Source organism: Copadichromis virginalis, linkage group LG15, assembly GCF_057382275.1.
Source record: "Copadichromis virginalis isolate Kocher_CV1m ecotype Utaka linkage group LG15, C_Virginalis_male_GT1.1, whole genome shotgun sequence".
NCBI classification, from domain to species: Eukaryota; Metazoa; Chordata; class Actinopteri; order Cichliformes; family Cichlidae; genus Copadichromis; species Copadichromis virginalis.
Window position 1 is genome coordinate 29,475,861 of NC_140632.1, and position 17,749 is coordinate 29,493,609.

General features: G+C 40.8%; 1 protein-coding gene across 1 annotated transcript; it reads right to left on the minus strand.

Moving 5' to 3' along the window:
* Positions 1–1,409: 1,409 nt before the first annotated feature.
* On the minus strand, positions 1,410–4,386 carry LOC146692685 (zinc finger MYM-type protein 1-like). The gene has a single exon (XM_085432847.1). The coding sequence runs from the start codon at positions 4,026–4,028 to the stop codon at positions 1,626–1,628; it is 2,403 nt and encodes an 800-aa protein (XP_085288973.1). The 5' UTR covers positions 4,029–4,386; the 3' UTR covers positions 1,410–1,625.
* Positions 4,387–17,749: the final 13,363 nt, after the last annotated feature.

Sequence of the window (17,749 nt, forward strand, 5' to 3'; positions counted from 1 at the left end):
CTGGTTTATTCTCCTGCCTTCTATCTCTCTGGTGTACCTCCTCACACGGCTGGCCAAGGCTGTGAGTCTTTGCTTGGCAGTTTCCAAGGCCTCAGGTATGGACAGCTTGCTGTATTTCTTAGGCACCTTATTTGTCGCACCTTTCTGCAACTCCGTTAGTTGGCTAACCTCCCTCCGTGCTACTTTGATCTTGCCCTCTAGCCTCCTTCTCCATGGAGGGTACTGCCCCTTGTGGCTGTTCAACTTGTAGCCAAGCATCTCACTGATCACTGCTGCCGTATTGTAGATCAGCTTGTTAGTGTCGGTAATCGTGGTTGTAGGTATTGCCCGTAGTGCTGCATTAACATCATCTAGCAGACCTTCTGAGGGTACTTCACGTAATCTTGGTAACCGGCTACGGGGGATCCAGGTTTCAAGCTTGGCCATGATCCTATTTTTCAGGTCAGCTCCTCTCGCACTCAACGATCCTTCTCCTATCGCACTTGGGGCTATGTACCCAATCTCGGGTGGGGGTGATGATATCTCCCCCCTGACCTGGCGTCCTGACTCCTCCTTGCCGTAGCATTTGTGTTGTACCTCGTCAATCTCTAGCTGTGAGAGCAGTCCCTTCTTTCGAATGTTGGAACACTGAGCTACTAGTTGTTTCGCCGTCATTGTGGATGTTGGGTATCGAAGAATCCATAGGTCCCTCATCCTATTCATGTAGCCCCTTCCGCCGGGGTTACTTGCGTAGTAGCATTCCAACAACGCCCTGTTTTCGTCCCTTGCCCACCGATGCCTTCTTGTTCCAGTAGCCCACTTTTCGTCAGGGTGCCCTGGTTCCTCAACACCTGACGCGGACCTTGTTGATCCGGGCGACGTCCGAGCCGGCATGCCTTCATATTTATCTGTCTCGCTCATGTCTGCGGTAGGCTTGCTTAGCATAGGGGGTCTAGCCTTAGGACCCTTACTGGATACAGACGCCCCAGGCAGGAATCGAACTTGCGATCCTCTGTTCCAAAGGCGTGTAGTCTAACCACTACGCTATCCAGCTGCTGTATATACTATGCCAACTTCTATATATATATATATATATATATATATATGTATATATATATATATATATATATATATATATATATATATATATATATATATATATGTATATATATATATATATATGTATATATATATATATATATGTATATATATATGTATATATATATATATATATAGAAGTTGGCATAGTATATACATTGGGTGAATGTGCAGTAGTAGCAGCAAAAGCAGGTGAATTCTGTGCATTAATATGAATAGACATCTGACTATTTTACAGGATAGACAATATAAACATATTTAAAATTAAAGGAATTGAAATGTACATTGTGCCTTGGTTTAGTGCAGTGGCGTGCACAGACATTTTGGGGGGCAAGTGCTCCAGGGGGAAAAAAGGGCACTTTTTGCATATGTGGAAAACCTTTTCTTTTTATAATAAAAAAAATCGCACAGGTTAAATGCAATTTGACTTTTATTTCAAAACATTCTCTAAAAATCAAAAATCACACCACAAAAAGATTAAATCTGTATCCAACTCTAAACTATATACATACATATTCTCAAGTGTCCATTAAATGGAGTGTACGGCTCTAAAGAAGCATCCTTCTTGGTGCCATGTCTTTGTAGATATTGATGACCTCGTTGTAATTGATCTCCACATCTTTCTCAATGGCCAACAAGAGGAGATCAGACAACCTTTCTTCTCCACACAAACTTCTTAGTTTATTTTTGATTATTTTTAGCTTTGAAAAGGATCTTTCAACTGTCGCAGTTGTCACTGGTAGTGTTGCATAGATCTGAATCATTTTGACAAAGGCAGGAAAGATCAGCTGGCCATTGTTTTCCCTCAGTATCAGAAATATTTCTCTGAGGTCTTTTGAACTAAAGCTGGAGTGGAAGACCTTTAATTCTGTTTTGAGCTGGTCCTCATCTTCTCCATAGAATTCACAGAGGATGTGGACAGCTTCAATGGCTTCTGGGTTTGGTGGGCCTACCCAGTTAGCATGCACAGTTAAGGGCTGGAGGGACTGAATGATTCTGGCCGTTGGGCTTCCAGTATTGTCCCCTTTGAACCTCCTGTTCAGTTCCCCAGTCATGATGTCCAGAAAGGTGAAATATACACCACTCCTGAAATATGCCTCCACTGACTCAAACTGAGCACCTACTTGAGACACTGTGGTGCTGTGTTGGAAACGCACTGGAACTTTCCGCTTTCTCTCCTGACCAGGCACCACGGTAGGTACTGGAATGTTGAAACTCTCTGCCTTCTCTGATGCACATCTAAATATCTCTCCAAATTTCTCCTCAGACCTCATGGTTTGCAATGTGTGAAGCACACCATCAATTACTTTGTAGGCAGTGGAATGGTCCAACCCTTCTTCCTGCAGAGAATCTGATGCCAAAGCAGTGACTTCGAATACTGGTGTGGTGATTTCCATGCAGAGAATGAACATAAAATTAATGGCATTTCTGTACATCTGAGCATCACCTTGGGCCAGGTTAGGTGGGTCACTGTCACTGATGTCATCAAGGAGCATCAAAATGGCTTTCAAATTTCTCTGAAGTGCCTTCAGTGCTTTTTCCCTGCAAGCCCATCGAGTATCTGACAGCTGCTGGAGCTCCATAACACGTTGTCCAGGAAAGAGAGACTCCTGAAATTTGACCAAGGCAGCATGACGCTTTGGGGAGCCTGAGCAAAAGGCATACAATTTCTCCACCAAGTTGAAAAATGTCACAAAATGCTTGCTGGACTTTGATGCCTCCACTAGTACCAAATTGAGGCAATGGGCTTTGCAGTGCACATAGAGGGCCTTCTCATTGTGTGCACGGATTCTAGCTTGGAGACCTTTATACATGCCACTCATGTTGGCTGCTCCATCATAGCCTTGACCATACATGTTCTTCATCTCTAGGCCATTCTTTTTCAGAAGCAAGAACACTGTATTCTCCAGCTCCTGGCCTGTAGTTGTATCAACATTGCACACTTCGATGTATCTCTCCTTTATTTGCATATGATGAAAATATCGCACAACAAATGACACTTGCTCTTTGTGTGAAACATCAGAGGTTTCATCAAGTAGAATGGAATACATTTCAGCCTCTTTTATTTCACGTTGTATCTCCTTCCTGATGTAAGTTCCTAGTGCTGCAATGATGTCAATTTGACTTCTGTTGGAAAGCAGTGACACCTGGGGCCTTGTCTTGGTGGCTTTAACTGTGGCAATTTTTTCCAAATGCATTTTCAGCACACTATCGTAGCGGGAAAATACATTGACTAATTCACGAAAATTGCCACGGTTATCACTGGACTCACTCCCATCATGACCTCGGAATGCTTGTCCCTGACGTGCAAGATACACTGTTAGGTCAATTAATCTTGTCAGGATTTCTTTGTTTGTCTGCCTCTCTCGCTCTCTAACTTCCACCCCTTTTACGTCTGAAACATCAAATGCAGACTGAAGGGCCTTTTTCTGGAAATTGATCCATCTAACCATGCTTGTCATGTGCATCTCTGCGCTGGAGTGTTGTTTGATTTTTTCAAGAGCAGTACTCCACTTTCTGATGCCATCAGTTGTCCAGGCTGTTCTGCTTTTATATTTTTCATCCGAGAGGAAAAGCCGACAACTAAAACAATGCATTGAATTAGCAGTGGGTGAGTATTCCAGCCACACATTAGCAGAAAACCACTGTTTCTGGAATGATCTCCCCTCAGTTTTGGGGTAAGGTATATCAGGCTGACATGGGCCCACATTGCAGCACATTGAAACGTATCTGTCATTGCGCTTTATTTTAAATGTATGGATGTGTGTTGGATCTGTTGGGTATTGTAAAGCTGCTAACTTTGACATTATGTGATCGATCGGTTCTTCCTCATTGTGGTCTTCAGAGAGCACTACATCAGTGTCTGTAGGCCTAACTGAACCTGTTGCTGCATTGGTCGCGGCTTCATCTGTTTCTATATCTCCCTCTTCTGCTATGCTGGTAGATGGCATAGAGCTGCTTCCCTGCTGTGACTGACTACAATGGAGCAATAATAATAATAATAGTATTATTATTTATCATAATAATAAGCTTAAACAGATCGTTTTAATAATAACCCATACTGCAAGTCTTGTAACATAGAAATAACTTTCGTAGGTACAAAATAATAGTTAGCTCAATGCCTGCTGATTAAGTTCATTAAAAACTAAGTGTGAACAGCTTTTAAGATTTTTCAATAGAATTAACTGCAAGGAGCAGGTTACATTAAAACATTAAAATAGAACCTGACTCTGCCCTTGACTCTGACCTTTCATCTTCATTTTCCTTTGCTTTCATCCAGGAGAGCAGAGAACTGCTTCCCTGGGCTGCCTGTTGTAGTAGATCCCTTTCTTTCTCCTTTCTCAGCCTCTCTTTCCTAGGCATTATGCTTGCTGAAATTAGTAAATAAATAGACCAAAATGTATGAGAACGAATAAGACTGACTGTGGTCATTACAAGAACAGGGCAGAATGGTCGTTTTCACAGGCAATTGGGAACTGCCTATTTTTCCTTTAGCAAATTAATGTGTTAATGTTGCCAATATGTTACACCAAAAAAAATTAACATGTCTAACCAGTGCTTCTCAAAACTTTTAACATGCACCACCCCCAACACCGTACCCTTCAAACTACCAATAACAACGTCACTGTTCTGTCACAATCAGGTCACAACACAGTGCGTAAATGTCTGCGAGCATCGCTGAGTCAGTAACAACCAGTTAGGCTAAAGACTGCATCTTTAGACAGTTGGACGGTGTTCTAACTTTCTCACAGGAGACACCTACTAAAGACAGTCAAAAACATTAATTTCAATCTTACCAAAGTAGGACAGTAGTTGACGTTAGTTATGGAAAGGCTAATCCACAAAAACGGAGAAACGTCCATAATTCTATTATTCATAATCATGTCAAGGTTTTAGGTTTTTCTGCAGTTCCATCTCTAAAAAGTGTGATGTCTTCCCGTCACTGACTTCAGTTTGAAAACTTTGTATTTATTCACAGATTTCCGTGAGATCATCCTAAAATTTGTAACGAAAAATGGGCTCAAAAGAGCCCTCTGCCTAACGGCATGTAGCCTATAGCATAACGTGATATTTTCAATAGTGTATGCAAAAAGGTTGGAATTGATGGAGAGTGGGGTTGCCTAAATGGTTTAGGTTACATTTTAAATGTGTCGTTTTTTTTGTTTATCCATATGGATGGATGGAGGGGGCAAGCTGGCAAAGTTTGTCATGTGCAGTTTCTGACAGGCTACTTCACAACAAAACAATTGCAGGTTGGTCTTAGAGGGCAAACAGAATAATTTCACTCGATTCATGGGTTACCTGACTGGTTGGGAAGGGAAAGAGCTGCCGTGTTGTCCGCCGTGGCTCCCAGTCGCTATAGTTAGCCTACTATGCCTACTCCAAGTAGTCCTATGTCATGCCGCTGCTACACGCCTCACAACAAATGAACTGCAAGCGTGTTCACGTGACACGGTGACAGTGAAAAAGCGACAGGGTTCGGGTGTCTTTGAAGAAGGGGCACAAATCAAGCCATTATTTTCACACCTTTTTAAATCGCGCAGCTTTAAAAAAATAAAAAATCACGTCTTTCAAAAGGGCACTTTTTTGGACTGAGGGCAAAAGGGCAAGTGCTTCAGCACCACCTCGTCTCTATCTGTGCACGCCAGTGGTTTAGTGTCTGGAAGAGTCCTGACTCAGTCAATTATAGATGATGTGAGAGGGCGGGTGTGTGTGTTTAGGGCCCGGATGGCTTGGGGATAGAAGCTCCTCTTGAGTCTCTCTGTCCTTGCCCGGATGATGCAGAACCTTCTACCAGATTGCAGAAGTTGGAACAGTTTGTTGCCAGGATGGGACGGGTCCTTCAGTATCTGCGCTGCTCTAGTCCGGCATCTCCTGGTGTAGGTGTCCTGAAGCGGGGGGAGAGCAATCCTGCAGCAGTGTTCTGCTGTACGGATCACTCTCTGGAGAGCTTTTTGGTCCTTCACACAGCTGGTCCCAAACCACGATGTCATGTTCTGTGTGAGGATGCTCTCCACAGCGCCTGTATAGAAAATCCTGAGGATCTCTGGAGAGACCCTGAACTTCCTCAGTTGTCGTAGGTGATACAGGCGCTGCCTAGCCTTTTTGGTCTGGACCTGAATGTGGGCAGCCCATGTCAGGTCTGAGGAGATGTGGACACCAAGATACTTGAAGGACTGCACCCTCTCCACTGGAGCTCCATTGATGATAATGGGCTTGTAGTCTCTGTGCTGACCCCTTCTGAAGTCCACCACTTGGTCTTGCTGACGTTCAGCTGGAGGTGGTTGTCCTGGCACCACGATGCCAGATTCTTCACTTCATCCATGTAGGCCATCTCATCGTTGTTGGAGATGGCACCCAACACCACTGTGTCGTCAGCAAACTTCACAATGGTGTTGGAGCCATGGGTGGCCACACAGTCTGAAGTGTAGAGGGAGTAGAGCAGTGGCGAGAGGACACATCCCTGAGGTGCTCCTGTGTTGATGGTGATGCTGTTGGAGAAGCACCTGCCCACCCTCACCACCTGAGTTCTGCCAGTGAGGAAGTCCAACACACATGCACACAAACGGCTGTTAAGTCCCAGATCCCTCAGCTTTGTGAACAGTCTGCAGGGCACTATTGTGTTAAACGCTGAACTGTAATCAACAAACAGCATTCGCACATAGTTACCCTGTTTCTTGTCCATGTGGCTGAGAGTGGTGTGTAGGACGTGGGCGATGGCATCCTCTGTGGATCTGTTGGATCTGTAGGCGAACTGCAGCGGATCTGTGGTGTCTGGGATGGAGGAGGAGATGATGTTCTTCAGCAGCCTCTCAAACACCTTCATTACTACCGAGGTCAGTACAACTGGCCGGTAATCGTTCAGGGATGAGGGTTTGCTGTTCTTGGGCACAGGGATGATGGTGGATCTTTTGAAGCATGTGGGGACCACAGACTTCGCCAGGGACTCGTTGAAGATGTAAGTGAACACACCTGCTAGCTGGTCAGCACAGCAGCGCAGCAGACGGCTGGTGATGCCGTCTGGCCCCGCCGCTTTCCTTGTGTTCACTCTCCTCAGTGCCGCTCGGACATCATGCTCCACGATGCTGGTCACCGGTCTCTCGCTGATGACGTCACTGTCCTCGGTAGTCAGGCGGTAGATAGCATTAGCCGCCTGGCTAACCTCGAAACGGGCGTAGAACTGATTCAGCTCGTTGGTGAATGCAGAGTCAGCATTGATCAGCGCAGTGTCCCTGGCTTTGTAGTCCGTAATGGTGCGTAGTCCATGCCACATACTCCGTGTGTCGCCCTGGTGGAAGTGGGACTCCACACATTCCCGGTACCGGCATTTGGCATCTCTCACCGCACGCTGCACGCCGTATGAGGCCGCTTTGTAGGCGCTCATATCGCCAGTGGCGAGACCCGCGTTGTAGGAGGCGGTCCTGGCGTTTACTGCAGTGCGGATCGATCTGTCCATCCACGGTTTCTGGTTTGGGAATGTGGTGACTCTCGCAGTGGGGATAATCTCCTCCGCTAGCATATTGACGAAGCATACTGCTACTTCCGTAAATCTGCTTATTATCTATGGGATTACAGCCTTTAAACAAGGTATATAAGACATTTAGATTGCTTAAACAACAGAAAAACACATTTCATGAAGCTGGTCAAATTATATAAAAACAAAAATCTCTTGACAACGACGGAGACACAGTATGGCGGAAGCAAGAGGCATTTACTTGCCCACGTATCTCTATAGCCATGACAATCACTGGCATGTCAAGCCTTCTAAGAGCACTGACAAACACTGTCCTGTCTAATGACAAATGACAGCCTTAAATACTTTCAGATGTTTAGGACTAAACCATTATTTTTACTGTCAGGTGAGTTTTCCAAATTCTGACATTTCACCAACATTTTACAACACACCCTTTTAATAAACAAATATATACATACATTTTACCATTCTCATATGATTTTTTTATTTTTATTTTAACCATACACCACAACTATTATGAAACCCATGGAGAGAGATTCCCCACACTCCCTTAACCCATGGCCTCTGCCGGAACCTTTAAATGGTGTCTGGCCCCTTGGGGAAACATTTGCCCAAACACCCTGGACCCTACAGAAAAGACAGGTGAGTAATCACATCTCAACAGCAATTTCTTTGCGCCAACCTTTACCTCTAGACTTTGTTTTCCTTAATAGTAGACCTGACAGACTTTATTTGCTCCCAGTAACAACTCTGTCCTCCTCACAGACAACCACCACACTTCTTAATGAGGACCTGGAACAAAGGCTACCTTCTAGTTATTAAAATACTCAATAAATATTTAATAAATAATGTGCAAATCAATGCGATGTGCGATGTAAAATAAAGTGCCAGTTAAAATGCTTTCACTAAAGTGCAAAGGTGCTCCTAAAGTGCTGTACAAGTTACAATATGATACTAGTAAGGAAGTTGTCTTTCTTACAGCGAACAACAAAATGTACTCTGCTGGTTCACTACTGGATAAGTACATATGTTGTGACTTTGTTGAACTTTATTTGATTTGATTTGATGACAGCATATTTTGGTTATTGTGGGTGATTTGTTGCTAGCCATATGTTTATTGAGCTGTTGGTTATAGAGTTGGGCTTCTGCTAAGAAAGAGCGTTTACTGTATGTTTTCATTGGGGGACTGCATTTCCCGGGATCCTTTGAGGCAGAAGAGGGAAGATACTCAATGTTAGCTAGAAAAAGAAAAAAGGTTTTCGAGAAGCCATTATGTTTTGTCTGTTGAACACCTCCTTTTTTTTAAGTCTCAGATAAACACTAATATTTCTACATCTTATGTCCATTTTTTGACTAAATAGATTTGCCACAATAACATATATGCACAGACACACATTTAAATGTAGTTATGTAAAATTACAGACAGTAAGAAGAGTAAAGGCATGCACTCTTGTGTCCAAACAAATGCATACTGTACGTGCACAGATGTTACTAAATATACAAGGATATTTGTTATATCAAATATAAACCAATACACATGGCTTGGTAACACAAGCTCACACACACACAGAGAATGCACAGCTGGTAACAGAAACAGAACTGACAAATTATTTTCATGAAGCATGACACATCCATTTGACATCCCACCATAAAAGAAAGTGCTTAAGCATTTTTGGCTGGCCAACACCAAGAGCTGCAAATACATTTTCTATGGAGCTCTCTGGAGCATCCCCACACCCTACAGTTTCTGTCCTCATTTCAAAGAAAACATGGAGAGATTGAGGGGAAGAGACAGAAGCAGAGGCTGGGGGTGGAGCAGCTGATTTTTATTACATTTGTCTTCTTTTTGCATACCAACAAGCTGAAATAGCTATGGTCTAGAATTTCTTTTGAAATAATCTTCTCATGTCTTCAAAAATACATCTTAATCTTTCTGTATTGCAACAGTGAATAATGTTCCTTTGGCCCAATTGTATTTAGAGCTAAGTCAAGCTTGTGACAGTTACAATTTTTTTTATACACCACCACAAGTTATTTCTAATCAAGCAATAAAGATGTAACTTATGTGCATACTTTCAGCTCTGATTCAAAAGGTGTAAACTTAGGAATGACAGCCTTTTTTGCAGCATACAGTTTCCCATTTTCAGAGGCTCAAAAGTGATCGAACAATTTATTAATGAGCAGAATGAAGCAAGATGCAGATATGAGCCGTTCACTAAAGAGCAAGTTCAACATACCCAGGGTATCTTTCTGATGTCCCTGCACGAAAATGACATGCACAAATTGAATAGAGTATTTCTCTGCAAATACAAGCTCTATATAAACAATTTTGGTACCAAAATAAAGCTAACAATTGTGAGATTTCATCAAAGGTGTAAATATTATAGCATTTGTCACCGTGTCAAAGTTACTGAGGCTGAAACTTACAACATAGATTATTTCCCCACCTAATTTATTTTTGATTTGATTGCATATGACCACTTTGAAAATATGCTTCGGAAGACAAGTCCAGAAATCCAGTAATCAACATATGAACATGTGAAATTTGTGCTTCCGAACTGAAACAGTGAAAAGTTATAGCACTTTTAATGAATAGATAGCCAGGTGTTTCACCATTCAGCCCATTTTGGCACCACCTGTCAGTTGAAATTTCTTAGGTACTGAACAGCAGAAATTATTTAACTTTATTTACATGCCTAAAAATGTATGTTTCTTATATATTTCTTGAAGAATTATCAACAAACTCATGTACATTGGGCATTTTTTTTCTCGTGCATTATCAAGTTTTGGAAATGTCCATTTTCCCTTTAAACTGAGGGGCTGTAACTTTGTATTGGCCAATTTGCATGATTGATCTTTTCAATCATTTGAGCCAATAGGATCACGGTAACGTCGCCATGTTTACATCAGTTCCACGAATCACAACTTGCAAGCCAAAAATAGAAGAATTTACGACAGGAAGATACAAGCCTGACTACACTTAACCAGTATCCCTCTGACCTCACACACTACTTCAGGCTTTTCCTTCAACAGAGAGGTGACATGTCGTGTTCCCATAGCCAGCCTTGGGCTACATCCACACGTACAAGGATATTTATGAAAACACAGCTTTTCTATGTGTTTGGGTCTTTCATCCACACTTAAACTGCGTTTTGGATCACTGAAAAAACTCAGTTTTTGCGTTTACATGTGGACGAGGAAAACAGAGATTTAGTCACGCAATATCAGAGGTGTGCGCCACATTATTGTTTACATGAGATGAATTTCTACAATGGCGGATATAGACAAAATACTGTTGCTGTTAATCTTACTGTCTGCAGTTTTTATACACTTACATATACACACGCAGTTACTGTCACTCCATTTAGAAAGGCAGAGGTGTCAGAGTGAACTTCTGAGGTGGCTCTCACAACCCAAATCTCAACACTAATGTTGTTGTCGGTTTTAAATTAAATTTTTTTTAATTGAATTTATGTATGCCGTAGGCATTTTGTCCATTCCTAAATTGCCAGTCTACCACAACCATATTTCATTCACAGCACTATGACTTATGATTATGAGTCACTAAGGCGAATGTAAAATTTCAGTTTCTTTCTTTATTGAATAAATTCCAGTGGAACAACAAAATTCGAAATACTGTCTTTACTTACTAACATTTGAAATGATGAAGGCACTTCATCTAGTAACAAAATTAGCTGCCTTTCCAGAAAAACACAGCTTCAGAGATCTGATCGCCACTGCTCCCGCCCTTGACCACCAGCCAATGCACAATCCACACAAGCACTATGGTTCCTCTTGTGGGTGGTGGGCTCACAGGAGGGCCCCCTCAGCCAGCCCTTATAGGTTAAGACCTATCCTTACCTTAAGCTCCCTACCAGGCCTGACTCCAGGGTGGGAACCCAGAAATCCTATCACCAGCAGGGTGAACTGGACTTCATCTGACACATCACCTAGGACAACCTAAAAAAAAAGTCATCAAATCACTCCACCATAGTAAGGTGGAGAGGAAAAAACAGTCTTACTGTATGTTACCCTGGCCAGTTACTTTTGAGCCTCTGAAATTGATAAACTGAGTAAAAATAGATGTAGTTCATAAACAGTTATTGCAATAGTTTTGTTAAAGCCTGTCGATTAAAGCTGAAAATCTGCACTTCAACCACACCTTGATTGTTTAATTTAAGATACACTCTGGAGATGTAGGAGGTAGGAGTTACACATGCTGCATTAATCAGTTATAGTTATATCTCAGAAATACATTCACAATCCACCACATGCTGAGTTCCATTTCTCTACTAAGATTTCAGTTTCCAGATCTTTCTTGCTAAAAAATAATTGGCATTAAAACTAAATTACAACAGAGGCATGAAAAAATAATGCCATCCCTAAAAAGAAGAGAGGCATAATGAAAGTAGAAACACACACACAGTAATCTCACTCTGTTCTTTTTCATCTTAACAGCTTTCTGTCTCAGTTTCCATCCTTGTATTTCTTTCATTTTCTCAACTATCTTCTTCAAAAACAGCGGTGGATTTTAAATCGACAGAGTTACACAATCCAGTTGTTAAGTGATGACGTGACGAAACCTACTTCCGGGCCTAAAGTAGTCTGCGTTTAATATGGCTTTTGTGTTGTTAACATGTTTAATGTTTTGTATTTTCTTCTATTTAATCTCAAAAAGCTCCTAAAACAGTCAGTGATCACTGTTGACCTCCCTCGGCTTTTATTACCGCTAATCATTTATTTAAGCTCAGTTTTTAAAACCTTAGGATGTAACTACAGCCCAGCCCATGCAGCAGTGTATGAATGACTAACCTCGTATTGTGGATGGATTATCTCAGTTGTTCTCCTGGCTGAAGTTTGGTCCTTTTACAGCATCCTGCCATGCGATTACATTTGTTCCTGACCACGAGAACACTCACGTTAACTTTTATTGAGTGGAAAAAAGTTAGCTTGTTTATATTATGCTAACATAGCTGTGTCGCTAGCGGTCACGTAGCATATCATTATATACCAGCTAGCCAAACTTCAGTAACCCTACAAACGTCACTGCTGTTTAGTCTTCTGTCTTCATTTATGTTGGACGTGATAACAGAGCTGTACGTTTTAATTTGTTTCCAAAACCCCACAGTCAGGACATGCTATATTGTATTTAGATCGAAGCTAGCGAGCTAACTTCCTGCTAAATTCTAACTCCGTTAAATGTTATAAATTCCGTTTTCATGGATGCCTGGATGTTAAACTGAATTGTTACACCTGGTAGAGCAGAACGCTGATCATTTTATTAAAGATGAAAGACTAGACAGTTTTTCAACTCTCAGTAATGCCATAGTGATCGTTTGATATATGGACCTGCAGCGCAGTTTAGGCCCAGAGACGGCTGGTGACGTCAGACTGAACGATCGGATAGTCCAGATTAATCTGCATGACCAGCTGTGATTCCTCTGACACATGTGACCCCACTGATTTTAGTTTTTCATAGTAATAATACCATGGTGTACTCAAGCAGAGGTCTGTTATACTGACCTCCTTCTAGTGATCACCTGCTTGTCTGACAGGGAAAATGCATTCATTGTGTGTGTGTGTGTGTGTGTGTGTGTGTGTGTGTGTGTGTGTGTGTGTGTGTGTGTGTGTATGTGTAATTTAGGATGTACATCTTCTTATCCACTTCAAGGTGTGACTCGTGAATGTGTGACTCGCTGGAAAAGCACGTGATGTTTAATGTGCAATTTCAGAGGCGATCAGGAGCTTTAATGATACGGAATAATTGGGTGACAGGCGCAAGAGATAAACGAGGGGCATGCATCACCAAGGAGATAAACGTTATTCTCTTGCAAAAGTAGAAATAAAGGTTCTGTCACATCTAATGTATGCCCACAGAAATTCTACGTTTCCAACTGAGATCCCATGAAGTTAGCTCATTGATTTAATATGTACACAAAGAACCCAGCTAAGAAACATTTCACTGCCGTTATCAAGTATGAATCACAACTGAAATGCGAGGACGGAAGAGTTGAAAACAGAGAATAAAAGGAAGATACATTGCATGAATATAAATGAGAAGAAGAAGTGAAAGTATTAATTTACCCCAATTACTACTTGATTGCTACTGGATTGTCCTTTCAATTTCCAAAAAGCAAGCTGTGGCTTTTGAACTGATGAGACCATTACTATTGAACTCTAACATGTTGTTGACTCTGCCCATATGGAAAAGATATATATAAATCTTATAAGGTTTGTATTTGTCTTGTGTGAAAAGCATACAAGAGTGAAAACATATAAGATATAAGATCCCTTGAAAAATTATATAAATGGAACTTGTATGTTTTGAATACTTGTATGTTTTGGATACTTCCTAGAACAATATATGAAAGTAATGAGATTAGTAAATCATATAAGCCTTATATGATTCACTATATCAAGCAAGCTAAAGCTGATGCAAGTCTTTTATAAGTTTTTCCTATTTCTTTTCCCATATGGGTGGTTACAGTATAAAGTTTGTGTTGCTTTGTTGCATATCCTTTTTGTTTCTACTGGAATTCTTTTCTTGAAATGAGAAAAGCTCAAAAGATTTGTTGTGCCGAAACCTGCAATAAATGTATGACAGCATGATGTGACTACTCTACATTTCTTCTTTACTTTCTAGAATCACAACAGAACTCTTTAGTATAAAACAGTATTTGTAACTGCTAACTGGTCATGTTTTATACTAAAGAGTTCTGTTGTGATTCTAGAAAGTAAAGAAGAAATGTCTACTTGTGTAACTACTGACTTGTGTAACACTAACCACTACAAATTTTGTTATCATTAACCAAAAGGTGGCTAATTCTTAAAAACTGTCAAAAGGAAACCAACATGAGTAACTTAAATTTGTCTAAGAGCAAACCTAACTTGAAAATAATTTTGTTATATTGCATAAAGTAATAAAGAAATACTTGAAACGCCTACCATTTGTTCCAGAAGTTAATTTTATATCAACACAAACATTTTTTTTTCTTTTTCAAACATATTCCAAAGCTATGATATCACAAGAATGTTATCACTGACATTATTATGATGATGCAGGAAAAAATACCAACACAGCAGACGTGCATTGAAATTTTATTTACTGATGGATGTTTTATCATGTAACTATTATTTTTAGACTTTAACATGTAAATCAGAAACTTGAAACATTGATTGGTGCCGATAAAGTGTTGATTGAACAACTAAAATAGTACTACAGTAATAACAATAATGATTTTGATGAAAAGGTGAATTGAGTCACATTGTTGCTGGTCTCAAAAAAGCACAAATGAAGCCCTGATTATTATGAACTCAATGGTGTATTGCAATTATGTGGTGTGTGTTTATTTAGACGTGAGAATAACAATGAAGCATGAATCACAGAATTTTCTTGCATGTGTGTGTGTCATTGCCATTTTTAAAATAAGAAGCCCCCCAAGGTAGGAACCTTACGATTCATAAGAATGTTACTATATTAAAGGGAGGAACTAAAATAGACTTGATTCTACAAGGACATATGCATAGGACATATAACTGTTACCATTGTGTGTAGTACTCACACATTAGTGAAGTACCTGGTAGCCAGGAGCCCAGAAGCTTTTTTTCTAGTGCTTAAGTAAAACATACGCATTCATGTCCCTGAGTCACACTTTTCCATCTGGTCAGGGGACACATGCTGCCCACGTTCTTTACCAATTGGCACAGCAACCCCCAAGAAGACTCTCATTCATAGTAGCCCTGTGCCAGGATGAAAACACATCCGACAGAGTGCAATGCAACATCTAGTCCTTTACTTGTCACTTTAATCAGTATCGGCTCCAATATTCACTAAACACACATCAGGTGATGCTCACGTTTTTAGAAATGGCTAGAGCAAATGTTTAAATTTCAAATACAGCACTGTTGCCGCACAGCAAGAAGGTCCTGAGTTCAATTCCAACATCAGGCCGGGGTCTTTCTGTGTGGAGTTTGCATGTTCTCCCCGTGTTTGCGTGGGTTCACTCCGGGTACTCCGGCTTCCTCCCACCGTCCAAAGACATGCAGCTTGTGGGGATAGGTTAATTGGAAAATCCAAATTGCCATTAGGTGTGAATGTGCGAGTGAATGTGAGCACGAATGATTGTCTGTCCCTATGTGTTGGCCCTGCGACAGACTGGCGACCTGTCCAGGGTGTACCCCGCCTCTCGCCCTATGACAGCTGGGATAGGCTCCAGCGCCCCCCGCGACCCTGAAAAGGATAAGCGGAAGCGAATGGATGGATGGATGGATGGATGGATGGATTGGGCTGTTAGGATACTTGAGTAGACACCCAGGGGTAGAGCAGATCATTTGTTTTTTGTTTAATAAAAATACTTTATGAATGTGTGTGTGATTGGGTAATTGAGAGTTGTAGTAGAGAGCTCAAATTGGCAAGAATTATTGTGGATTGGATTATTATTGTGGATTATTGCAATGCCAAACTACAATAACATTCTCCCGCTGCAATGAATCAGTTAAATAAAACATGAGCCATGTGACTCACTACTTGTTCCACGTGACACATCCCGGTCTCACCAACACTTTCTGATAGTCATGACCTTTAATCTATTTGTTTTGCTAAGCCTGAATTTGGTTCCCTTAAAACATAATCAGTCCATTCTTAAGGTCCTTCCATGAAACCCATTCATGTGTATTGCCTGCTCCGCGTAATAATGATTTCCCGCTGCACCGAGCAAAGTGCAGCCTGAGCAAGGAGTACTTGCACATGCAGTGGTCAAAGTTTGACTGGTTTGAACTTTGGGCACTGTGACGTACCTTTATGCAACCAATAGAAACAAAGCCTACCACACCATGAAGGAAAAATTTCTGGTGAACTTTTTGTCACAGGTTTACATTCATATACAGGGACCTCAGCAGCCTTTTCAACTGCTCTGCGGACCTCGGGGGGGAAAGAAGTGTAGTAGAAACGACACACTCTTCACTAATTGGGACAGTTACAAAGCTTTCTTCTTTATGAATGAGTGACATATTTTAATTAACATCTGAACATAATACATAATACAGTCTCAGAGGATAGAAAGTCAGAGAGATACATGTTTTGAAATGACAAAGAGCAGGCCGCAAAAAAATGACTTACAAGCAGAGCACATCGGTCAGCGCAGCACATGTCGCGTCCGGATCTTCATATGAACTGGATGAAATTTGATTTTCTCTCTTGGAATAAATTATCCGAGCTATAAAGGAGAATGCAAACCAAAAACGTTCAAAGTAGTAATTCCTTTTTCTTTTTTTTTTCTTTTTTTTTTCTTAAATAAACATTGTCCTTAAGAAGAGCAACATCTGACTTATAAGTATTTTTCCTTCTACTGTAATATTTCGGACACATATGGAGCTTGAAGGTTGATGAATACCAGGGGAAGGGATTACATGCAAAATGGTTTCGTACATGAACACAAGAATTTCACCTTTAATGCCCTTCACGTTCTTGTGTCTACATATTTATCCATATCCTCTCCTCTTTCTCATCCTCTATCGTGATTCTTGATGTGTCAACAGTACAAACTATGTAATTTAAGTAATAATGGCTCGTATATGTACACACACAGATGTAATGATGGCACCACTCAGTGGAAGCGTTTGTCATAATGTCAGCATTTATAACTGCCTTCAAAGACCTAAAAAAATAATAATCATTCAACGCTTAAAAAAACAAAAAAAACAACAACCCTCAAATTGAAAACAAATTAAAGAGCTTGAAAAGAACTACTGTGACAAAAACATCAAGAGTTTGGATTTGCTTTTAACTGACAAACAGGAAGCACAATCAGTTCTTAATATTTGAATCAAATGTGTTAAATTTGAAAACACAATGCCATAAACACAAAGATTCAATGTTTTATTTTATTTATTTTTTTAAATCTTGAGAAAACGTTTGCGCTCATAATTTGAAATGCTGGAAAACTACAGTTAAAGATAATGATGTCTATAATTATTTTTGTCTAAACAAGCCACTCCACAATTATTCATGTGGTGCATATTCACAGCTGCACCCATTCCAAATGCATCAAGTTCAGTGTGTTAGTCCGTATCTAGCATATATGTGTCTGCAATTTTGCGTAGTGCATGCTCTCACTTTGCTCTGTTGCAGATGTACTTACATGTCATTGCTCTGCTTCTCGTGTTGTTTCAGCCTGTTTGGGCAGCATTCAGCTGCTG

Bases quoted from the DNA above. Each gene is read 5' to 3' on its own strand.
- LOC146692685 (XM_085432847.1), bottom strand. From the start codon at position 4,028: ATGCCATCTACCAGCATAGCAGAAGAGGGAGATATAGAAACAGATGAA.